This window comes from Antedon mediterranea, chromosome 5, assembly GCF_964355755.1.
Source record: "Antedon mediterranea chromosome 5, ecAntMedi1.1, whole genome shotgun sequence".
NCBI lineage: Eukaryota > Metazoa > Echinodermata > Crinoidea > Comatulida > Antedonidae > Antedon > Antedon mediterranea.
The window spans coordinates 10,407,473-10,434,166 of record NC_092674.1 but is presented as its reverse complement, the minus strand read 5'-3'; the positions used below and the strand labels follow the sequence as shown (position 1 = coordinate 10,434,166).

The window sequence follows — 26,694 nt, the reverse complement described above, 5'->3', positions numbered from 1 at the left end:
ATTTCATAACTTGAATATATCTATATAATGCTTATTTCACAAATCTCTTGCTATGAACCCATAAAATGGATTGAAATGACACTTTTGACACATTACAGATCCTTTCAGAGAGTATAACGTTACTGTACATTGTTTCCCTGATAAAGAGTATGTTAATAACCCATCAAACAGTAACAAAAATAAAAAAATAATGTTTTATCTTGTTAATTAAAACATTAGCCACACTTTTCTGATACGTGTTTAATAATAACGATAATAATTAATTAAAAATTTAAATTAATAATTAATGAAAAAATGTTGTCTTGCTTTGTGTAGTGTTGTAGATGTAATAGCAGAATTAGAGGAAGATGGTTACCAAAAGTTAGGCTGCTTAGACCTGTTGGAAGAATACACATTTGCCAAAGATACGCATTGCTGTAATGTCCTAGTGTTCTCTGCTCAACAGCGTGAGGAGTTATCAGCGCACAATCTTGTTAAATCTGGCGCCCTCGTCATCCAGGTATGGTATCCGACCAGTTTTTCAAATCTCAATTTGCCCACTCCCATTTTGCCGACTCATTTATGAGACATTTATTTTTATATTTGCTGTTGAAAATAGATTATTGTTCCAAACCCCTATGTTTTTTCTGTTGTTTTGTATCTGTATTTTGATTGTTCTGTGAATCTTTTATACTGGCCCCTCTGGAAAAACCATCTATATACTGAAGTGGCTACCCAGTTAAAAAAAGATATAAATAAATTAAAAGCTGATTATTGTTCCAAACCCCTATGTTTTTTTTTTTGGTGTTTTGTATCTGTATTTTGATTGTGAGTCTCTTATACTGACCACTCTGGGAGAACCAAAGTGGCTACCCAGTTGAAAAAAGAAGAAAATAAATTAAAAGCTGTTTGTATAGGACTTTGCTTAGGCTTATTATTGTATCACAATTGTCATTGACTTACCAACTGATTTATGAATTAAATTGAATTTAAAAAGAGAGAAAAATGAGAAATTTGTTTATATATCTGTTTTGTTTCAGGATAAGACGAGTTGTTTAGGACCGCACTCTTTAAAGTCGTTATTAAATGATGGCGAGGACATTATACACACAATGGTAGGGTCTGGTTGGACGACAGCACATATAGCCTCCATATGCAATCAAGATAAGAGCATAATCTACGCTTGTGGCGTGAAAACAGAAGAACGATTTGAACAACTTACAAGCAATATGGAAAGACTGGGAATACATAGTATCCTTCATGTTAATTAATTATATTACTATTTATTTATTATTTATTTATTAGAATAAATACGTCTCCCTAGAGCTTTACCTCTCGCCCACCCCACTCTAGTAGTTTAAAACCTTCTCAATACAAATTCCAGTCATATCACATTACTCTTAAACCCACAACTCCTTCCAGACGGTTTCCATACAACATACAATTCCGGTTTTTATGATACTCCGCTACTTCAAATACTTTCCAGAAGAATCAAACATTATTTTTGGCGCTATACATTTTCCTATGATGTGTTTTTTAGATGTAAAATTAATACTAGAAGATTTTTGTGAGCTAGATTACATGGACCCACGGTTCAAGAATGTGAAACTCGCCCTGGTCACTCCGCAAGACTCAAGGTCGGGCATCACGAACCCTGTGGAATACATCATACACGAAGGAGAAGGTAGATATATCACTGTTGTTACTTATCCTATGTTATTGCCATGGTAACGTGATGCTATTTGGTTTGAACACATGCAAAGATTATATTGTTTCTTACATGAAAACATGCAGGGGGTTTTCCTGTTATGCTGTTAATCTGTATGACTTGACATTGTATACATTTTTAGTTCATTTCCGAATTATATTCAACATTTTTATCTACCAATTATTACCACAGATGTATATATAGTATAAAACAATAACCTACAGTCAGTATGTTATAAGCAACAAACAAGCGAAATCATTATTAACTTAATTTAACCTAATATGGAAAAACCGCCACTAATAGATTGTTAAAACAATAAAAAATAATACAAAAACATTGATAACTATCAAAAAAAAGTTCAATGGAATTATCTTTTTCAACACAATTGTTCAAAAAGAAAACTGAGAGAGAAATAATTCATTTTTGGTAGCAATGACACAGCAAAAAGGAACAGATAAAAGATTTAGAATTATGAGTACAACATCCAACAGCTTTAACATGGAAAGAGAACGACGAAATAAAATCACAATTAATAATGAATATACACACTGTTTAATTGCATTTCATCCATCCTTGTAATTGGCAAGTTACTAGCAGATGTGTATAAAATTAAAAAATTAAGAGGAAACGATGAATTCAAGAACGTCATTACCATTTTTTAAAATTGTTAAATATTCTTTGATCTGTAATTATTGAATAAAAAAAGAAGAAGAAGAAACTAAAAACTATTTTGCAGATGAATTACCTTTTCATTTATAGTTTATAGGAATTGTTTTCCTGTAAAAGGTGGGACATCATTAAATATGCATTTACAGTCATTAACTCTGGTATAGTGAAAATATCCACAAATCACCTGTTGTTATTGCTGTGTGAGTTTGAAAAAGAATACAGAGAAATGATTGTAATCAGTCATTTACAGGAACAGGTGGAAATTGACATCAAAAGTCATAAGATCACTAAGAAAAAACTACAATATTACTCTATGTTGCCATAGTATCAAACAAAATTATTGAAGTTATTAAAGATATTGTTAACAATTTGTATATCTGCCATTTAAATTTCACACAATAGTTATTATTAACTTTAACCAAAAATTTGATCGAAAAAAGGATAATTTACCTGAAAAAATTGTCAAATTGTCTGTCAGCGAATGGGTTTTTGGTGAAACCATTATTTTTGTTTAATTATTTTTTTCTACGGAAGTAAATAACTTCTAGAAAATGGCCTATTCAAAGTCTAATTTAAATAATATTTACTTTTACATACAATAAGACAACAACATCTTTAATATATACAGTTTTAATGTTGATAATTTATAAAAGAGTAAATGATATGAACATAAATTGGAGTTGTTCTTAGTGGTTAAGATGCTCAGCTACCGAACTCAGGGTCATGGGTTCAAGTCCTGTCGGGTGTCAGTTTGGTGGATGACTTTTGCTGCCTGTACATTACGTTGTATCTTGTATTAGCCCCATCTCACCTTTCTCCCATGTTTTTCAATTCCTGTATCTACTACCACTTCAGAAGCACATACAACTCATTTAGACCAAAAATTTACTAGAATAAAAGTCTAAACTTTTAGTTTTTTAATGAGTTGATAATTATCGACTATAAATCTACTATAAGCAATTTTATTTTGGAAAAAATTGATTAAAAAATAGTTATAAATATTAAATAGTAATGTTTGAGCCACAAGTAATGATAAGAGTATATTAGTAAAGTTCTACAACATGTTGTATGCATCTCACGTATCATTAGAATTGAGCAGAGCTCTATTGAATTCGTTTTTGAAAATTGATTAATTCAGAAAACATATTCTATAAAATGTATTTGAGGTTTTTAAGTAGCGGTAGACGTTTCCGGTCCATCATATCTCGTACAAATAGGTTTCGTAACAGCTTTTATCCATGTTCCATTTGGGCACTGAATGATTATCAGTATACCGTACAAGAGTGATGTGACACTTAATTGTAATTGTTTTTGTTAGTTTTTTATTTATCTATTTTTGTATATCTCAGAGAACACCATAATTTATATGTATATTTTATATGCAAATGACAATGGAAGTAATTTTCCATTGGTGAATAAATGAATCTTTAATATACAGTAGAATTGTATGTTGTCAATACATTATGTTGTTATGCATTTGATTGCCTACTTAATTTATATTTAAAGCCTATACCTTTTTATAATGTCTATATATATAAACTTTGTAGTCATAGAAATATTAAATGCATATTGATCTCATAGAAATTATGATTATCACAATTAGATTAGGTTTTTTTACTTCCAATTTTGATAATAATTTTGCTTATTTTTTAAATAAAAAATATATTTTACAAATTCTGTTTTCTTTTTTAAAAACTGTTATAATAACAATACTGCATTAATAGACCATTGTTCTCCTGTACTACAATATTAATAACAGTGTATACAAATTTGTAGCCTTACTGCATTGAAGCCATACAATGCATTAAAATAACACTTTGCACATACAGATCCTTCCAACTAGAGTTTAAATAACAAAATACCCTTTATTAAGAGTAAAAATTAGTAAACATAAAGTTTTGAAACCAAACAATTCAAATGAAACTTTTAACACAAAGATCCTGGCAAAGATCCTGGCAACTTACATATAATTACCTATTCTGTCTATATTCACCTTGAAGTCGGTGTAAATTTCAAGTTGTATTGATTTTATAAATATAATTAGGTCTGCTTTAGTGTGATAATTGATTGGAATTGATTAATATTGATTTAGTCTAGCTTATGTTTTTATTCTGTCTGTTATTATTAAGATTATAGAGTCTTCATTTGCACTCCAAAATCACTACAGGAAAAAGGAGGTCATTTTCCTAGTGTAATAATTTATACAGTTTAACCCCTGCTTTGGACCCCTATTAAGGGGACACATCTATTAAGGGAACAGAATGAGAGGAAGTATATGTTTTAACACTACAGTCTACCCCTGTTCAATGGAGACATATTAATGAGACACCTCTATTAAGGGAACAGAATGAGAGGAAGTATATGTTTTAACACTACAGTCTACCCCTATTCAATGGACACATATTAATGAGACACCTCTATTAAGGGAACAGAATGAGAGGAAGTATATATGTTTTAACACTACAGTCTACCCCTATTCAATGGAGACATATTAATGAGACACCTCTATTAAGGGAACAGAATGAGAGGAAGTATATGTTTTAACACTACAGTCTACCCCTATTCAATGGAGACATATTAATGAGACACCTCTATTAAGGGAACAGAATGAGAGGAAGTATATGTTTTAACACTACAGTCTACCCCTATTCAATGGACACATATTAATGAGACACCTCTATTAAGGGAACAGAATGCGAGGAAGTAATATGTTTTAACACTACAGTCTACCCCTATTCAATGGACACATATTAATGAGACACCTCTATTAAGGGAACAGAATGAGAGGAAGTATATATGTTTTAACACTACAGTCTACCCCTATTCAATGGACACATATTAATGAGACACCTCTATTAAGGGAACAGAATGAGAGGAAGTATATGTTTTAACACTACAGTCTACCCCTATTCAATGGACACATATTAATGAGACACCTTTATTAAGGGAACAGAATGAGAGGAAGTATATGTTTTAACACTACAGTCTACCCCTATTCAATGGCATATTAATGAGACACCTCTATTAAGGGGGACACTTTTTTGTGGACCAAATAAGGGTCAATATATATTTTAACACACAACAGTATAACCCTATTCAGTGGACACCCCTATTAAGGGGACACCTCTATAAATTAAAATGAGACACTTTGGAACCAAACAATGTTTTAATACTATGGTCTACTCTTTAGTGGACACACCAATTAAGGAGATGCTTTATTGGGTCCTGAAGGTGTTCCCTTTAGGGGTTTCACTGCAATAATAGTAATTAATAATAATAACAATATTGTCCTTTTTAACCATGAGATTATTTCTTTTGTTGAAAATTATGCCCTAACATCAATGTTAATTTCCCTTTTATTGAACACTCCTCTTTTGTTCCAATAGTTCTAGTAGGAAACTGGCACGTAATAATTGATAATGATAATATTAATAATCATCATCTCGTTTTGTATTAAAGACACCACTTCTTCTGAAATGAGGAACAAATACAATAAAGATAATTTAGAAATCGTTGTGGCATCACAAAGTGACACCAAATAACTGAGTAATAAAAGTATGTGTTTCGTAAAAAAAAAACAAGGTTCTAATGTCATATTATGATTTTATTTTTATTCATATTTTATAATAATAATGATTTTTAAATAATAATGATAACCAGCCACATAACCTAATTTTAAATTTAAATGTAATCATGCTCATAGCATTGTCATCTGATTGGTTATATTTTAGTTCTCTATCTTGGTTGCCATAGGAATGGTATTTATTTGTTGTTTTTCACACTAAACACGGCACAGCCTGTCTTTCTTTGATAATAGCTTGCTCCCTGCCAGGCTAGCCCTCACGTAGCCCTATTAAAACCTTGTATATATGTCATTTTGAAATTGTTCAATCAACCATAGCCTTTAGCCTGCCTAATTAATGATTATCTTCATTGATCAATACGTCTTAAAATGTTTAAGTAAGCTTAAGTTGTGTTTCTCTAAAAACTGTAAGCTGTTAATTGTTGTCAAGTTTGAATTAACGTTTTTTGATTTCCAATTATTTAATCAAGTTTCTTGTTCAATGGGCTGTTCATTTTATAGAGGGCACACAATAATAATTACCAAGATGATGTCGAATTTAGGATGTGTACTATTAAAAAATGAATTTAAGTACAGTATAATTGGAGGACTGTGTTGCAACTAAAAACAAAACATTAAATATCTTTTTTATACTTAACTTAATATTACAAATATTTAACTTAATTTAATTTAACTTAATCTGGTATGACAATCATTTAATCTTATGGCAATCCTTTTAACCTACTGTAATATGGCAATCATTTTTAACTTTAATATGCCTATCTTTTAACTTAATATGGCAATCTTTTAACTTAATATGCAATCTTAACTTAAATACTGCAATCATACCTAATTTAAAGCGTGGTTCCCACTAGCGACGCAACACAATGACGTAACGCAACGCAAGTGAATTGACCAATCACAAGCGATGATTGCTAACTGTCTATAACTTCGCTTGTCATTGGTTAAAACGCTTGCGTTGCGTTTACGTCCTTGCGTTACGTTCTAGTGGGAACCAAGCTTAATAACAATCTTTAACATGATATGGCAATATTTTAACCTAACATGGCAATCGTTTAACTTAATATGGCAATCCTTTAACCTAATATGGCAATCTTTTAACTTAACATGGCAATCTTTTAACTTAACATGGTAATCTTTTAACCTAATATGGCAATCTTTTAACCTAATATGGCATAACCTAATATGACAATCTTTTAACATGATATGGCAATCTTTTAACTTATTATGGCAATCTTTGAATGCTTTCAGACGCGAGTATTTTACGAGAACTATCCCAGGAAAACACAGATGAGGATAAACTTGATGGCCTAGTCTCAAGACACATGGATACTTTAAAACATGCTATGAAGTGTAAGATTAATCTTCAATGTTTGTGTTGCTTATTTGTTTTCATCAATGTCATGTTGTGTAAATAATGTAATGACCATTTACAGCTATCTTTGTTTGTACTGTTAAAAAGATGCATGCTCTTTGTCTTTGTGTTCAGGTTTCATGGCCAGGGTTCAATACCAAGATTTTTTCCCATGGCCAATGTCAGCCCCTAACTTAAAGATGTATTGTCCCTTTGTCAAATTCCAAAAAAATAAAAATTAGAAGATTTCGAAAAAAAGTGGGTCATTTTGAAGTATCATAATAGTTATTAACTTTCCCCAAAAATTAGTCCAAAAAAAATAATTATTTAACTGAAATACAGACCTTTTTTTAGTTTAAAAAAAACTGTGACTTCCAGTCAAAGTTTTCGATCAAAACATATCTCATAATGCAACGCGCTTGTTTGGCTACTCTGTATGCATAATCATAAAACTTCCTCGCGATCTATGTGAAAACACCTTCTCAACCGTGACGAATTGTAAACAATCCTAATTAGGATTATGCATAATGCATACTCTTGGTTTGAAATCTTTGTTTACTTCCGCTCGTGACGATTTTCCAGACGAAATGTAATCAAACCTGTTAATTACGTAAAATTGTTGTTTTTGGCACGAATTTTCGACTTAAAGTGAACAACTTTAATATTACTTTGATATGGCCAATTTAAATTTAGAATATTTTGACATTCATTTTTGTGTGTTTCAAGGGACAATACATCTTTAATTTTAAACAAGCATGTTTTTGTTAATGGACCCTGAAAACTCAGTTTTGAATTATAATTTTATATAAGCAATAAGACACATTGTTTCCCCAAGAAGCTGGTGTGATCAGTTTGAGGTACTTGTTTTGTACCTTAGTATTTAGGCCTATTTGAAATTGGCCCAAGTTTAAAGGGATTTTTTTCTTTCGTTTAATAATTTGCATTTAAATTTGCTACTGAAATACATTATCATATTTATTCTGTTTTAGTTTCAAAAGTGCAAGCGGTTGTTTATACGACATGTTCTATTCACGAAGCAGAAAACGAAAATGTTGTCACAAAAGTAACAGAGTATTTGAATTCAAGGAATAACGGATCAAAGAATTCATTTCGACTCATTCCACCTGTACTACCTCTGACGCCAAAAGACCTAGAAAATCAATCATCCGCAAAGTTTCTTAAAATAGATCCGTCCCCGTTGATGGGAGGATGTTTTGTTGCAGTGATTAGTAGAGAGGTAAAACTTGAATTTATTTTTTCTGTGTTGGACACTATAAATATTATTCTCAATAGTGCCCTGGTAACATACAGTATTCATATTCATATTCATATTCATTTATTATCCAGAAAAAATAATAATACAAAAACAATACAAAAAGCATATATTACATAGAACAACAACAAGCAGAGAAAAAGCGCAGAACACTATCCTGGCGGATTGTCAAAAAGCAAAAAATATCGCTATAAAAGACTCTCCTGATAGTGCTGGTGGCAAAATAACATTAACAAGGATAAACATTTAACAACCCGGTAACATAGTATTATAGAGCATTCAACTAGATACTGTGTAAAGAAAAAGCTTTTTGCAGTTGACATATTTTGATACAACAAACAAATAGAGTAGAAGCTTCTCTTTGGAACATCCCTATTAATGGGACACCTCTTTTAAGTGGACACTTACTTGTGAACCAAAACGGCTGCACCTAAACTATACTCACACTGGACTTATGTTAGTGAAACTCTTATCCAGACATCAGGAAGGTAAATGTACCAGTGTCCGTATATGAACTTTGTTGATTTGGTGAAATTACCATGCAAGTCTTCGAGTCAAGAGTTATTATGGTAAAACCTACTATTTAGTTCTACCAAAAATAATTCTAGTGCCTTTAGTTTTTTTAAAGATAACGTATTGTATACAGTACACTGTTCCTCAACCTTGATTACATCAACATTTTGAGAATTTTCGTGAACCACAATTTGTTTCAAAACAGTTTGATTCTTATTTATATACCGGTAAAAGAAATAATCAAACTGCGAAATCTTAAAATCAGTTTGTGTAAGTGATTTATTTTTAGAACGATTTTGGTATAATTTTGTTTCTTTGTAATTAATACTTGCAATATATCTGGTTAAATTTAATTAAAATATTCAGCTAAAAGTACATTTGTTGTTTTGGAATTGATCGATGAAGGTTGCGATAATTGTACACAGCCTTGTTTCCATCACGTTTATAAAGAAAAAAGCGCAAGGAAGTGAAAGCAGCTGTCCGATACAGCAAGGATAAGACAAACTATAATGTATAAGGTTTAATTTAGTTGCAAGCTGTCAAGCAATAACGATGTTCAATGCAGATTTCCGCAACACACTGTTTCCAAATATAGCATTAATTAGCAGAAAATCCAGAAAGGGTTATAATGTAAAATGGAGAAATGCCCATGTAATTAATTCAAGACGTCATAAGGGATAACAAATAATCTGTTTTATTTATTTATTTTTTTAAAGAATTAAATTTGAATAATAAACATGCAAATTATTGTAAATTTTGGTATTATCAATGATATCTATATAACATTTCCTACAATGTCTGACGTTTTGTGAAAATAATGCATATTACATTAAACCAGGTCATTCCTTGTTTTATGGTAAATTATGATAAAAAGAGAGAAACAATGGACTACCTAAGTAGCTGGCGTATGTCCTCTCATGGACGATCTTTAGGCCTGGTCTTGCTAGGCTTAGTTTTGTAAACCTAGCTGGTAAACAGTAGTAACATATGAACATTGTCTAGTTGCTGCATAAATTGACTTTCTGTTTTTGCCCAAAATCTGTTGGGAAAAACTTGTTTTTTTTTGTCTGAAAAGTTACGCCTCTTTCATTACGCTTCGATCCATTCACAATTGATCCAAAGTAGACGAATCACAGAAGGAAAATGAAAATATCAATCTGCGTGCAATGCATATTGGGATTTATAGCGGGCTGCTTAAATTATTAAAATCAACTTATTTTTCATGTTTTTAACAGTTAAGGCAGAAAAAGTTATTGCAATATAGTATTATGTTTACACTAAATGTAGTTTGTAAATTAGATCTAAAAAACATAGGAAATGGGACTTTAAGATGGCTCATTGAAAAAAAATCAGATTTATGAGTTAGCATAATTTTAAGACCTGCTCTGTTCCTAACTCATTATTTGGTTTGGATGTTGAGTTGTTGGTTTTTTGTGCATGATGTGTATAAAAAGCTCTTAATAAATGTCTATATAAAAAAGAGTAGGCCTACGGATTTTGTCTCAGTACCTGCTGTATCATGTTTGTCACTGTTTTCTTTCTGTCATTGACTATTGTACCATAAGCAACTTGGATGATTGTCATTTTTCTCTTATTTTGTTATTGGATCTGTTTTGTTTTTTATGGACAGCAATAAATATTCCAATTACAAAATAATTATTGATAGATTATTATGAAATAAAGAAATATAGATTTACCCTAATTTCTTCCGATTTCTCTGAATAGGATGAAGCTTTGACAGCTTCTGACATCATCGCCAGAGCTGCCGCCAAGGGTCTTTGCGACACACCAGAGGGAAACGACAACAATGATGAGGAAAAACCAAAATCCAAACGGCGCTCGTCAAAGAGCAAAGGAATCTCACCAAAATCAAGTAAATCAAATCTTACAAAGAAAGGAAGCCTGAAGCATATCAGATCCTCAAAGAGTAGCTTTACGTCAAAACTCAGTGATTCTAGCTCAGGATCTTCCACACCTCCAAACACAACTCAACGAAAGACTCGCATTATCCGCACAGCAAGTACGTATAACATTCATATTTTCTTTTCATTAAGATTAAGCTACGATTTTATGCCAGGCCTAGTCCACATTTAGTTTTGAGTTAGTGTAATCCAGGATCCTTCATCTAGGGTTATCCAAGACTACCTTAGTCCAAGATTAATTTAATCCAGGACTATCTGAGTCCAGGATTAATTTAATCCAGGACTACCTTAGTCCAAGATTAGCTTAGTCCAGAGTTATTTTAATCCAGGACTACCTTAGTCAAGGGTTATTTTATTGCAAGACTTATTAGTCCAGGGTTAACTTTGTCCAACTTTAATCCAAGACTACCTTTTAATCCAGGATTAGTTTAATCCAAGGTTGTCTTAGTCCAGGGTTAGTACAAACCTGAACTACTTTTAGAGTATGTTCAGACCCAAGGTTTTTTTATGATTCACATAGCAATTTAGGCTGCCACCTGCTATGCTACAAAGCTGGATATTGCAATATACAGTACTGTAGGATTGAGAATAATAAACTAGCCAAAACGTGATGATGCTTCAGTTGTCTTGTCCTTTTGTCCAATATTGATTCATCAATCAAAATACAATTTAAAACACACAAATGTCACCTGCTTGGACAGAAAAGATGTTGGCATTGTGTTTGGGTTTGATTAATTAATACGATCTTATAATGCAATAAAAAACATCAAAAAATGCAATAAAAAATGGATACCTAGTCTAGGCCTAACAGCGTTTGGCTTAATTACACCATTCTTTGGGTCTGGACATACTCTAATATTACCATTCTTTGGGTCTAGACATACTTTAATACACATTCTCTATTAAAAACTGTACTGCCTATGTTTATGTGTTTAGGTATTATTGGCCCAAATAAATATAAATTATTCTAATTACAGACCAAAAAACAATTTTCCTCAACATTATTGTGTACTCCTCACTAAGACACAATAAACTTTTTTGTTTCTTTGTCAACAAAAACTAACTCTCTTTAATTTTCAGATAGTCGCAGTGGGACAGATGGTAATAACTGTCTTCATTTTTGTTATGTTTTTGATTGGATAATTGCTAGTCACCATGACAATGGCTATAAACAATATGGTTGCTTTGTAATTTCAGGAGTAAGATACTCCAATCGTTCTTATAAGCATGTTTTGGGCTGCAGGTGTAGACTTTCTTGTATTGATTGCCAGTAGATATTGTTGTTAATAATAATTTTAAATTATTGGTGGAATGCATTGAATGGTCACTTCACATGAGAACATTCTCCCACCATAAGTAATTTGACCAATCACAACGCAATGGTTTGTCTGAACTGTTGATTGTGATTGTGTGGTCAACTCACTTGCATTGCGCTTACGTTATTGCGTTGCATCAAAGTGGGAATAATCATGCTTAAATAAACAAACTTATAATGGTAAACATCATTCAAGACAAATATAGTCCAGAATAATATAATATAGTGTTACTTAAATTAACTTTAGTATAGAGTGGTGAAAAAAAAACCACCAAAGCTTAGTTAGTTGTCCCAATCTCACAAAATGAAATATCCTATTGGAAAATTATTGGAAAACGCTTGTGTTTAGTTTGGTTTGGTTTTTTGTTTGAAACTTGCATCACTAAAGGTGTGGTTAGGTCGAAACAGAACTCCACTGGCAGACATAAGCATTCGAAGACCATTCTGACCTCAACAGACGGCCACTCATCAAAGTAACACACAGTTGCACAAAATATGTTCACATGGGTACAGCTAAGTTGCTTTCAGTTGAACTGTGAATAGTGTCGCATGTTCGGGAATTGCAGTTGCAATCAGTTCAAAAGTTTCAACTCTTTTGAATCACATCCCACATGCAGTCTCGGTAACCACGACTAGTTACAATTAAATCAGTTCCATGTCAACATAACCGCTTACACACTTCAAATTGATTTGATCAGTGGAGTTATGTGTTGACCTAACCAAGTACAGTAGAACCTTCCTTTGATTTTACGTACGCTTAAAATGCTTACATTGAGGGCGCAATTTAACAACAACAAAGCACAAAGCCATGGCTGTGTGAGGAACTCATGTGCATTCCCCTACAGCAGCGACTGTTTTTATTGATAGAAAATACAACATTGATATTTTTATTTACAACACTTTATTTAAACTAAATCGCACAGCCTGTATATACTGTAATTTTCTAGGCTGCGCATCTTACTAGGCCTGCTAGCCTGGCCTAGATTAGTCTAGGAAGGGCCTAGGCCTAGCTAAGCTGGTGACCACCACATGCTGTAGGCAAACACGGCAGCCTTTTTAGCTACGATCTACGTATTTGGGGGTCAATTTAAGGTCAACCTGGATTTTACGAATCCCTTGTTTTACGTACGCCTTTCGGTCCCGTACCGTACGTAAAATGGAGGTTCTACTGTATACTCAAACATAAACAAAATCTCTAACCTATTTGTAATTGGTAGAGGATACATTCGCCATCGTTTGCTGCCAATATGTATGATAATGATTAACCAATATTTTTTAATATTTGAATATTAAACATGGTCATGTTTGTTTGTATACAATCCCTTTATGCAACAAATTATATTGTTCTATAATTGAATATGTTATTTATATATTTAGTTGAGCATGACTTGCATGTTTGTTTTTCATTAGGAAAGCCTCGTCAGCTAGTCGTTAAAACTAGCAATGTTCACAGCGCCACAAAGACTGTAAAATTTCCAGCAATCGTGCCTTCACATTCTAGTGAGGCTATCCCAGAGCACGAGCCTAAAAAACCAAAAAGTCATGTCAGAACGAAGCATGTTACTTGGGCTGAAGTTAGCTCTCAACATAGCATGCTAATGAGGAACAAATCTGGGATTTAGTGCTACATTAATGTGCTTGATGTTTGTATTTCAAACATGTGTTTGTGAGTGGTTTTGTTTGCCTTTAACATCATCAAATGCTTTAGAAAGGTGTGCTGTTCAAGATTATCTCATGGCTTTAACCGCTTTATTCTTGTTTGCTTCAAACCAGATTTAGATACAGCTTAATCATTCTAATTTGTATTAGATTATTATATCATGCATTTTATATACCAAACTGAACGTATAGATCATGTTTTGTTGCATTCTGCATCATGCCCTTCATACTATACCAGATCATGGATGTAGATAGATCCTGTATAAACCAGGGAGTAACAACTCCCTGTATAAACCCTGCATCTCCACTTCATACCAGATCAAACTGGATGTATAGATCATGTGTTGTTGCATTCTGTATCATGTCACTTCATACCAGATAAAGCTGGAAAACTGGATGTATAAACTCTGCATCTCCACTTCATACCAGATCAAACTGGATGTATAGATCATGTGTTGTTGCATTCTGTATCATGTCACTTCATACCAGATAAAGCTGGAAAACTGGATGTATAAACTCTGCATCTCCACTTCATACCAGATCAAACTGGATGTATAGATCATGTGTTGTTGCATTCTGTATCATGTCACTTCATACCAGATAAAGCTGGAAAACTGGATGTATAAACTCTGCATCTCCACTTCATACCAGATCAAACTTGATGTATAGATCATGTGTTGTTGCATTCTGTATCATGTCACTTCATACTAGATAAAGCTGGAAAACTGGATGTATAAACTCTGCATCTCCACTTCATACCAGATCAAACTGGATGTATAGATCATGTGTTGTTGCATTCTGTATCATGTCACTTCATACCAGATAAAGCTGGAAAACTGGATGTATAAACTCTGCATCTCCACTTCATACCAGATCAAACTGGATATGTATAGATCATATGTTGTTACATTAACTCTGCTTATCTACTTCACCAGATCAAACTGGATTTATAATGTTTAATTCTTTACCAGATCTGTTGCAGTGTATTGTTTTAAGATTATTTTGATTTTTGTGTGCTAATAGTAGACCTACTAATGTTGCTGTTTCTTTTGTTGTTTTTCCTGTAGTTCATTTATCTTCTAAACAACTTGTTTGTGAGTGTTTAATACTTAAAGAACAAGAGTAGATTTTTTTTAATACATTTAGGAAATATTACATTAAATGGGTTAGGTTATGTACGTGTTGTCTGCCATATTATGTGATATTTACAATTTATATGGAGTTCAATGATGAATGGTTTAATTTAAAAAAAAAAGATATTATCAATTTAAAAAACATTTCTTTCAGTGGATTCAAATCTTTCGATCCGCGGCACAGATTCCTCTGTAGAGACGCTAGTATCTATCAAGTCACCTAATACATCTTCTGCAACAAAAGCACACAAATTCACCGCCAGGTAGCATGTAAATACCTGTATCGCTCAGCATGTCTACAGCTACTCTCTTTTGTTATTGGTTTTAAAGCATGTTATTTTAACTTTTTTAGATACCTAGAATTTTGGCTGTCTGCTACATTTGTTATGCTCTTAAAGCAGCATTTATTATTCTTAACATTTCTACTACTGGCGTTTTTCTGAACATAGTTATTACTACTAATGTTTTGGCTACTACTTTGACCTTTAATTTCTGCTTTATCATACTATATGTAGAATTTGTTATACCACTTTTCAGTACCATTCGGCCATTTTATGTTGCCATCAAGCATTTTGATGCTACATTCAATGTATACCTACGTATTTAACTCCTACTACTGTATTTTATATTATTATTTCTTTTATACTTACTGTATATCTACTGCATTTTTGTGTTGCTAGTCCTACCACCGTAATTCAATTGCCATCTCTGTTTCTTTTCCTATCCATACTGTTAAATGTTAAATGTAAAATGTATTATTACTGGTCCTCAAGTTTAACTGGAAACTGAGGAAATTCGGATTAGGCCATTCACGGACCCATGGCAGCCAGCAGTGCAGCGCCTACCAGATCAGCACACCGGGAGACGATCCCCTACTCTTTTCGAATAGTTGCTTTGTTGTTTTGTTGTTGAGCCAATTTTTGAAACAATTTAGATTTATTGTTGTTGCTATTTGTTTTCTATTTTGTTATTTGTTACTTAGTGTGAAAGAATTCTATTGAAGAGCATTGTATACTACCAAAACAATTTAGTTATATTTACCTTTTCTTTTGTTTCTTTGTTTTTTCTAACTTCCAACCATACTACGTTTTTTTTTTTTTTTTTTTTTTAACAACCATATTTAATGAGGGTGATCCATCCAGCTATTGCTGATCATTAGGGACCCTCAGAGGTTCACAAGACAAACATACACAAGATGCTGTACATAAACAAAGTCTTATTACAAGTCTTTGGGAGTGGAGTAATTTGGTCTTTAAAAAAAATCCTGACATGTGACGGGACTTGAACCCAGGACCCTTGGATTGGTAGACAAGCATCATAACCACCAAGCCACAACTCCACTCCAAAAAAATAGCATCTCCGGTGGGACACGAACCCACAACCTTTGAATACCATCGTATTTCCTCTTTAGAAGTCCAAGTTGAACTTGAAGTTCTATCATTATATTAATGATTTTATGGGTTTTTTTGTGTTATGGAATTCCTGTTGGTTTGTTTTTATTTTTTATAGTCATTTTACTTGTTTTACTTTATTTTTAAAGCATGTTCCTTTACTTTGTTTTTCTTTATTAAAAAAACACCTCAGTAGAACAAAGAATTAAGGAGACACCTTCTGGAGCCAACAATGTGTCTCTTTAATAGGAGCATCTTCTGAGTAGGTGTTGACTGTAATGTTACTACAGGAAAGTGACCCCTTAATAGGATTGTCCTCTGAATATTGGTGTCCCAACGCAAGTATCTGTATTTACCTTCTTTAGAATGTGTGTATGTTTTATCAATAAATACATTCCCTTTTAACAATTTTCACCATCCCATCTTTTTTCTCCCCTTATAGCATTTTTCTTCCTACCATTTTTTTTGCTTAACCAGTACATGTGCCATCCTGTAATTTATGCACAGTTTTCAACCAATAGCATTGCTTCAAGTCCATTACCAATAATATAATGTTAGATTGTTTATTCTTCATATTGCTTTCTTACCAATACACACTACTATTAATGGCTCATGTAGAATATCATTATCAACATTTGATAATACTTGCAATAAAGATTATTACAGTATAATAGCACCATTAACAAATGTTCTATTTATAGACATTGGGGAGCAGTGACCATATTCAACAATCACACTTAGACTAAGAAAAACATTTACACTTAATATTTTTAAGATATGCTTATACCCCTTTTGTGAAATCCTAATATCTGTTAAAAGTGAAATACGCTAAAGTGTGATTGGTGAATTTGGCCAATGAATTCCAACAAAATTCCAAATGAAATTTTGAACTTAACATTATTATTGTTATACTGTATTTCCCCACCCTAATTTCAAGTAAAAAAGTTCACTTAAGCCAGACATTGATTAGCATATTGAAAATATTGGCGTGTGTTGGACAATTAAAAAAATATATGTTTGATGTACATAAGCGACAATAACAACCGACTTTGAAGTTTTTATTTACACCTTTTTTAAAAATAAAGAGTGGTTGAGTTTTAAGAACGCTGAATTCTAAATTCATGTTTGAATTGTCGTCATTATGCAGTACTTCATTGACTGGTGTGATTTCATTGCTTTTAGTTTGTGTACTAACACAAAGTTTTACAAATAAATTTACTATCCAAAAAATGTCTAATTATTAAACGTTCTTTGCAGGTGATATGTTTGCTCATCATTTCACGAACTCCTCGGAGTCGGGAGGAGATGTACGATTGCTTCCAGAGGGCGTACCACTAACACAAGCGACTATTCAGCGAATACAAACCAAGGTGCAGATTACGCAACCGCACCAAGAGGTTCTACCGCACCCAAAACCTTTTGTTTGACAGGATTTTCCAGAATTTGCTTTCAATCAATAATATATCTTAAACGTCTGATGAATGATAATCATATTTTTTATTGATAAATGAATTAAAAAAAGGTTTTCACTGGAATAAATTTAAATTGACACTCAACTTGAAACATATTTTAATCAATTATAATTTAAATATATAATGTGCTATTATCTACACAAACAATATTGTCTATTGTATTGTAGTTATTTGTATTACTGGTTTATATTTAGTTCTGGATTTGGGGAGTAGCTGTATGAAAGTTATTTATAGTTTGCAGCAGAGAAAAATGTGAAATATAAGGAGGTGCCATACTATTAATAACAATTTAAAATCAAGAATATTGCATGTTGGAAAGGATGACAGAGGTGTGGCGAAGCATGTTGATTGGTCAGTCAAAGCGTTTCCTCTTTCGCAGTTCGATGTTAATGTTGCTAATGCATGAAAGAGTCGCAACAAGTTTTGATGCATCACCATCAAAACTCTTGTGCATTGCGATTTTATTAGTAATGTGTGATATAGTCAACAGTTTTTCAGTAACAGATGTGCGGTCAGGCGTTGCGATTACCGCCAATACGTTTGCTTTTGCGCATTGCGGTTTCAAAAGTAATTGATAGAAGTCAACATAATGTGGTCAGTAGTTTTGTCTTTATCTAGAGAATACCGCAAAAACTACTTTGCGTATTTTACTAGCGTTGAGTTCTTGTAAATTGTTTGTTTGTAAATAGATTTTAAATAATGTATAATTATATTATTATTTAATTAATTAATTTAGTGTTATCTATGTTTCTAGTGATTTATTTCTCAAAAATTCCGTCCAATGGTTTTTTTCAATCAAAAAGTACTTGGGCAAAATCATATACTGTTACATATATAATTTGTATTGAAAATTTAATAAACTGTTTATGAGTATTTTGTTTTTAAAAGCCTTTTATTTTGTCCTTGAAAAGATTCATTCAGTTGGTAATACAAATAAAATGTAACTTTGAGAAAGCCAACTAATAGTTGGTGAAACGTCTGGTAAATAAAATATTTTTATTTTCTGTTGGTTTGCAATAGCATTGCATGAAAGTTAATTTTTTAATGGGCCAGATATACGAATCTGTGTGCTATGGTGAACATCAGACCAGCAACATACTTTTAAGATCATGCTTATTCAGATATTAAGTTCTGTGCGCAATTTCTTTTGTCAACTCGCTCTAGCGCAACAGGGTTTTCTCCAGACACCAGCTAATTGACGGAGGATAATTCGATGGTCAGATTGGATGCGTTTATCCACCTCTGAAACAGGAGTTTAAGCAGAGTAATTTAGGAACAGCTAAAGCACTGTCTACACTATCAAACTAGTTTGAAAAAATAGTGATGTGCCCAAATATTGTAGTGAAATGACATCGTGTCCATATATGGGCTCATCACAATTTTTGTCGCATAAAGTTTGATAGTGTAGAGTAGAGAGGTAAGTGGACTTATTCAAACAATTTCTGGTGTAGAGTAATGTATTTGAACAGCATATAAATGTCTAGGCTGTTGTAATAATTGCTTTATTCAGAATTTAGACAGTAAGATTGAATGTTGTGTTCATCTGTCTATCATAAAATGACACCATAAGAAACTTAAAATTAGGCTACATGCCCCACAAAAAACTGACGCTTCACATGAATTTTATGCAAAAAAATACATATGTGTGTTAATTAAAAGCCTGTAAACATTTATACCCTTATATTATTTGGTGTTTTGTCGGTTTTTTTTGTTAAGTATGATTTATTTATTTATTTCATACGCTAGTGGTGCTAATAATACCGTAATTATAATTAAAAGGTTATTTTATTAACTTTATAGATGGCGCTATATCGAAATTTGTTAATATCACAACTTGCAAGGGTTTGTTGATTTTGAATTTTTAGGGAAACTATAGGTGGCTCTCGACCCACGCTTAAAAATTGAAAACCAACGCTAGCTATCATGGCGGAAGAACAGAAAGCAGGTAGTCAAGATGAACAAAAATCCGATTCTGGGTTTGTTATTGGAGATTTGGTGTGGTAAGTAGTAACAATATTTCATTATTATTACACATACACTGCAAATATACTGAAATTGGAACATTAACAGCTTTATTGTTTTCATTTTTGCAGGGCCAAAATGAGCAGTTTCCCAGCGTGGCCTGGCCGGGTAAGTGGATTATTATTCTCGTTGTTTGATTGAATTTGGCCGCGAAGCCGGGTGGCCTAGAAAGCGTTTATGAGGCCTTATAACACCGGCTTACTGCGATTGTTGTGGATAAGATTGCATTTTGTTGTTAAATTAGTGAAATTTATGAACTTAGAAAATAAGAAAAATATAAAAGCATTTTTTAGATAATTACGATTAATTTTTGGGTGTGGATTAATAGGATTTTGTATTGAAATTGACTGTTTTTTTTTGTAATTTGTTTAATGAATATGAACAACTTTGTAAGCTGTAATTGGGAAATAATCGAGTAGTAAAATAAAAAACATTGATTCTTGGGTCATTAGTTAAATAATATTTAACTAACCTCTCAATATACCATCAATATCTTCTATTCTAATAAAGCATACAGTACCCTATATATTATAGATTATTGAATTAGTTTTTTGGGATTAAAACAACATTTTTACACTATTTTCTACAGATTGTGAAACCATGGAAAAATGTGAAGAAGCCAGCAGCTAAAAAGCAACATTTCTTTGTCTACTTTTTTGGTACCGAGGACCAGTAAGTACCATCTTGGATTCTTGGGATCCCCCTTGCTTATGCACTTGTCAATTGTATGACTCACTATACGAACCCCGGGAGAGGTGCGTCATGGGTGCGTCATTTACAAATAATTACTGACGCAGGGGTGCGTCAAAAAACCTAGATGGTACGTCACATCAATGAACAAGGTGTGTCAATGTCCGTCACTTTACCACCCACCATATCATAAACAACATGGTCACAGTGCGTCAAAATGGGTGCGTCATGGTCACCTAAAGGTAAGTCACCTTTTTGACGAACGGGTGCGTCATGGTATTCAAAAGTATGACGCACATCGGACAAATGACTCACCTCTCTCGGGGGTCGTATAGTGGGTCATACAATTGACAAGTGCATTATTATAATAATTATTCTTACAAAGAATGTGCTATTCTATTGGTTTGGTTGCATACTGTTGGTCTGATGGGGTTGTCTGTCTGTATCCGATTCTCGACACTGCACATGGCATGCAATTTATTTAATCAAAACTTTTGAAGACCGTAACTTGTATTATGATTTATTAAAATATATTTATCAGATTGTATTATTTAATGATTCTACTAAGGTACAAAACATATCTATCTTCTGATTCTGACAATAAAATAGATTGCAAATTACATATTACCTAAATTATTATTAAATCTAAGAGCTCACTAAAGTCTTAGCTTAGACTGCTAGTTACCTTGGCTTAAGTCCAAAGCAATGTTTTATTACAGCTCATCCTAGAGATGAACTCTGACATTGTTGCCAAACCATTGACTAGCCCAATATCAAACTGTTCTTCAGGTCCAAACAGCGCCAACTTTTTTTTTCCACCAATAAAAGCACATTTGAAATACCAGTACTTTTTTGAAAATCTGGCATTTACTTCAGTCAGCCCAAGGGTGTCTTTTAATTCAATTCAGCATTATCGCCCAATTACATTTTTTATTACCATAAAGTTCCGAATTAAACTTACTTAATAACTATGAAAATCTTATTAAACCTTATAGTAACACTGAATAAAAAATTCTAAGAACCTACCACATAATATAGTGATAAAGTTTAGATAACGATTTTAATGGGGGTTTTTCCAACAGTGCTTGGGTCAAAGTTGAAAGTCTGAAGATGTACAAAGAGCACAAAGCGGCGTTGTCAAAGGCTGCCAAAGGGGTGAAATTTCAGAAGGCCATTGAATCTATCGAGGAGGCCATCAAGGATGAGGAGAACGAAAAGGACAACAAGGTATCCATCCTTTTATTTCTTTGTTGTTTACAATGATTTTGATAATTTAATATATACAGTATATGGTTGTATTGTTTAGTAGGTACTATAACTTTCTTTATTGACTTTTGGGATTTTTTCCCCAGAAAACCCTTTCACCATATCACCCAGATGATGATGAAGACGTTTTCCCAAAAGCTAGGCCCATGAAAGACTATTCAAGAGAAGCCTTCTCTGGCGTGAAAAAGGTAACAAAATGTTGCCGTTTGGTTAACAAATTACAACTCCACTCCCAAAGTAATAAGACTTGTGTTTATGTTTGTCTTGAAAGAAGGGCCACAATGGAAATAAGTTTGACCATTGGTTACTTTTTTGTGCTACCCTGAATTCATTCCTGTACTGTTTTTTTAATGTTATTTTGTTTTGAATTCGAATAAAGAAATGAAATGAACAAGATTGCCACCTTTAAGAAAAGTTGTAAATGAATTCGCTTGTGGTTATCCTTGGCATATTGCTCATATAGTAAGTTAGCCTATATATGCTAGATTATGTTATCATTCAATTGTGTACATTAGTGGTATGTGGCTTTATAGTGAGGAGTGGCTTCAAACTGGGATCAGATAAGTTGATTGTGATGTAGCCTATTGGATGTTGGCTTGCATTTTGAGCTGTAATTGTGTTAGTTGACTCTCTAGAGTAGTAGTGATTATATAATAACTCTATAATCAATTCTAAATGTTTACCTATGCCAGAAAGCTGATTGTTCGGCATCGATCTGTTTAAGTTAAAAAAGTTATTAGAATATTATGGTGTGGGATAAGGAAGAACAATATAAATTTGGGCGATGATGACAATGATTTATTTCTTTAGAAAGAACATTCTTTCAACTTTAAAAAAAGAAAATAACTTAACACTTCCAGACATAAATATTTGGTCTTGTACATAATTGATATCGAAGAACAACATCTAACTAAACAAATACAAAATTTTGTGAATAAATGTAGCTAAGTTTCAGAGGTTTATTTTTTTTATACTGCATTGTTATATTATATATTATTTTGTGGAAATTTAATGGTCACGAGTATAAAGAGGAAGCTTGAAATAATTACAAAATTGACACAATACAAAATGTCTTTAATGTCCAAAAAATATGGCAGTAACATTTTGATCATGACAGTTAATACGTTAAAAAAATTTCAATCTCAGCAGAACGGACAAAAGCTCTGCCTTCACTATAAAACTAGTTTGAGTGTGATATGCCCAAATACAGTAGTGATATCATCATGTCCATATATGGGCACATCAAAAGTGTGATATAAGGGAACATTTTTTTGTTACATAAAGTTTGATAGTGTTAGACAGGGCTTAAATAATGTCCAGTGTTGGAATGGAGCTTTGGCCTCCAATTTTGTCTGAAATACCTTGTTTGTTGTAGAGCAAGTCCAGCGTCTAAACACACTTCTTTATCCCCTTTCCTGATATTTCCTGCCTCGTCTAATACACAATATCCCAAATAGAAAATAATCTTTGATTAACAATTGACCGGTTTCGCCCCAACTTAGTAGAATATTTGTATTTCACTGGTATAGTTGTGTGGCAATTGGGAGCTTTCACAGGAGCATGTTAACTTAACGTCAACATTCTACTCATTTGCATATTAGCGTAGTTCAGCAAACAGTTGCATAACGTAATTTTTTGCTACACGCTTTGTTAGGAAGTGTACAACGCATGTGTCGCGTACACAAAATACGCCGCATAAAATAGATTGTATTAAAAAAATCATGGGATACCTTGGGCCTAGAGACTAGCCTGCTTATTTTAAAACAACTTTCAATTTCATCAGAAATAAGGTTCTCGACGCATGTAACTAAAGTTTTTTGTAAGATCGATTTGTTTACTATCACTATATGCTAATGTTTTTACAAGTTGTCAATGAAAATGAACACCATGAGGGCATTGTCATTTATTATTATTAACCCAAATAGGATCTTTGCTTTTTAAATTCATTGGTTTAGTTTGGTATGTGTTAACTTTAAGCGCATTAGTGTAAATAGTTACCAATCTTCTATTTTTCTCACAAGACACAAAAAAGTTAGTAGTTTTTATCAAGAAATTTAGCGTTGAATTAGTATTACTTTCTGCATTTTCTCAGCTTGAGATCATTTCTTGCCATGGTAATATTTTTTTTTCAGTTGTCGGTGAGCAGTAGTGACGAAAAAACTCAATTAAAGCGAAAATTCACTGACGATTCCGGTGATGATTCGGAAACGCAGGAAATTGTGGACCTAAAAAGAAGAATCCCGAAGAAAAAAGGGCGTCCAGCAATCAGTTCTCGAGATTCAGATGGGCCTATAAGATCGCCCAAGAAGGACACTCCTAAAAAGAAGGTATAGTAACACATTTAAATTTTTTATTTTAAAATTTTGCGCAAAAGGCTTTCTTCTGCCTGCATAAACAATCTTGCACTAGAAATGATACTATTGAAAACAAATCGGGTTTCTGATTTCTAAAATTTTTGTCGAAAACCCAATTCTTGATTGTCAAAACTGATTTGTAAAACGGTTTTTCATGGAGCAATTTTTAACTGAAATGCCGTCTCAATTTGACCTCGCTTCAGAATGTCACTGAATGGCTCAAGTATAGCACTTACTGGCTAAATCCAGAGCTTACGGCGGTACCAAAAAAGAAGGGCCCAAACAGGCATTAAAATATGTTGAAAAGGCTTAAAAGACCAAGGTCTCCAGCGTTAAGTCCCTAAAGAGGGCCATTACACATCCAACCACAAATGATCACCAGATGAGAAACCGGTTTTATTTTGAGTAACAATTAGACTAAAATGTTATTATTTATTTATGTCAAGAGACCCAAAGTAAATTATTTTCCCACTAGATGAATTAATTTATGTGAATCAGAAGTGTCAACTTATGTGCATTTGTATTGCCATCTTCCAAAACCCCTTCTGGTTATGCTTTCTAGTTCTTTGAGGTTTTCTTTCACCAAAATTAGTTGTTTAATCATTTCTTTTTTTTTGTGAAGTGAAAAATTTCTCAATTGGACCTTAAGAATTTAGTTATGACGCGTTTATGTTGATCAGGATGTAAATGGCAGCAATTCACTCTTGTAGTAGAAAGTAAAGCGAGCAAACAAATTCGTCGCAGAAAACTAGCGTTAGGCACCTGGGAACAATTACACTATTTTTATTTCTCTTTCGTAAGCAATAGTTTTTTAAAAAAAGGTGAATTCATCGATCATTCAGAATTTACTAATAGTTTACATAATTAGCAAACGTAGAAAGGGATATTAGATCCAAAAATACAAATTTCATATAATAATTTAAAATTATAACATTTACGTAAACCGATTCACACGTACAGAACGTATGAAAGCATTTCTGTGTTACTTTGATGTAAAGTCAGTATCGTTACACCAATTTAACGCATTTGGTATGTGCGCATACGCAAATAGATTACATTACAATACTTTTCATTGGCTATGCCCTACAACCTACCTATGTGTAGTGTATGTAGGGTTATGCGCAGAAGTATTTTCTTTCTTTTACTAACCCAGACTAGTCAACACTACTGAACTTTTGCACCTAACTTTAGTTCACAGTCATCATCACCACAGTCCGTAAATGTTTTAATTAGGGTTAAATTCGAGAGATTACAAAACAGTAGTCATTGGCTATTAGGGAAAGGGCTTTACAGAAACTCTCTATCTGACTGGATTGCAGTCCATACAGGGGTACAACAAGGGACAAGATGGGTCCTACCTTCTTTTGGGTCGTAGTCGTCTGTTCTAGTCGACAGATAGAAGAACTTAGATTATGTGGAAATTTACGTTGGTTGATGTGCCAGCAGTCCTTCACGTATGAAAAATCCAGGAGAGCAATGAATTGCTCTCCTGGAATACTGAGGAGAGCAATTTGCTCTCCTACTACAGTACATGGTGCAAAATGTGGACTAGCCTAGGCCTAGGCTGGGTCCGGGAAGCAAGTTTAGGAGAGCGGAGGAGAGCAATCGCTCTCACTCTCCTTAAAACTGATGGACTGTGCCAGTGAACATATGACATAATGGCGTTTGGATCTGACCTTGTAATCTCTGTAGTAGCACTCATCCGTGGTGCTATTCCATCAACCTGGGCTGGAAGAAGTACACAGGCTTAGGTCAGGCTAGGTGTGTAGCGTAGGTCTAGCCGAGATCCTTAATTTTCTGAATGAAGGCTGGCGTACTAGGTGATAAGACCCAGGCCAAAATCTGTATTATTAAAAGCTTTATTTAAAATAACCAATACAAATCAATAATTCAGAGTTTTTAAATATAATTTGACTGAAAATCATTGGGAGATTCTCGGGCATGGTTTTGGGTAAACTTTTGGAGTGTTATGATACTGGTAATCATGTCACAGAGAGAACGTCAAAATGCCACTGAACAACGATTTAAATTTGTTGACGTACCAGTCACCTAGCACATGCGCATACAATAAAAATGACATAATAGCATAGCATATTGAACTTGAAAATCTAAATCTCCCTAATAAGATGATCCTGAACCCAAACAAATGCTCATGTAGGAAAGTGTGCTTTTCCAAACAAATATGTATTTTTTAATGTATATTTATTGTAAAATTGTTTGTAATTTGTTGTTTTTAGCCGTTTGAACAAGGCATAACACCAGCAAAGAGGAAACCCAAGATGGACATGGACAGAATGTATAAGATCTTATTTGAACACAAGCAAGTCAACGCTAACAATGCTGATGGACAACATCCGGCCATCACACCCACAACAAAAAAGTAACAACCAT

At 33.1% G+C, this 26,694-nt stretch overlaps 2 protein-coding genes across 6 annotated transcripts in view; both read left to right on the top strand.

Moving 5' to 3' along the window:
* Positions 1-18,838, top strand: part of LOC140049991 (putative methyltransferase NSUN7) — a 39,911-nt gene extending 21,073 nt beyond the window's left edge. For 2 of the 5 annotated variants that reach the window (XM_072094965.1, XM_072094969.1), the window contains 8 exons: positions 316-499; positions 1,020-1,230; positions 1,520-1,663; positions 7,191-7,292; positions 8,283-8,530; positions 10,805-11,099; positions 13,727-13,982; positions 17,757-17,882. In XM_072094965.1, the coding sequence (XP_071951066.1) occupies positions 316-499; positions 1,020-1,230; positions 1,520-1,663; positions 7,191-7,292; positions 8,283-8,530; positions 10,805-11,099; positions 13,727-13,938 (1,396 nt within the window). In that variant the 3' untranslated portion in view covers positions 13,939-13,982; positions 17,757-17,882. Of the gene's footprint in view, positions 1-315; positions 500-1,019; positions 1,231-1,519; positions 1,664-7,190; positions 7,293-8,282; positions 8,531-10,804; positions 11,100-13,726; positions 13,983-15,262; positions 15,379-17,756 lie in introns of all 5 variants that reach the window. The other 3 variants (XM_072094967.1, XM_072094968.1, XM_072094966.1) reach the window with 3 other exon arrangements.
* Positions 18,839-19,886: 1,048 nt separating this feature from the next.
* LOC140050293 (uncharacterized) overlaps positions 19,887-26,694 on the top strand; it is a 33,867-nt gene continuing 27,059 nt past the window's right edge. The window contains exons 1-7 of the mRNA XM_072095416.1: positions 19,887-19,971; positions 20,065-20,101; positions 20,583-20,665; positions 21,766-21,910; positions 22,036-22,137; positions 24,082-24,276; positions 26,541-26,683. Coding sequence (XP_071951517.1) covers positions 19,895-19,971; positions 20,065-20,101; positions 20,583-20,665; positions 21,766-21,910; positions 22,036-22,137; positions 24,082-24,276; positions 26,541-26,683 — 782 coding nt within the window. The 5' untranslated portion in view covers positions 19,887-19,894. The remainder of the gene's footprint in view (positions 19,972-20,064; positions 20,102-20,582; positions 20,666-21,765; positions 21,911-22,035; positions 22,138-24,081; positions 24,277-26,540; positions 26,684-26,694) is intronic.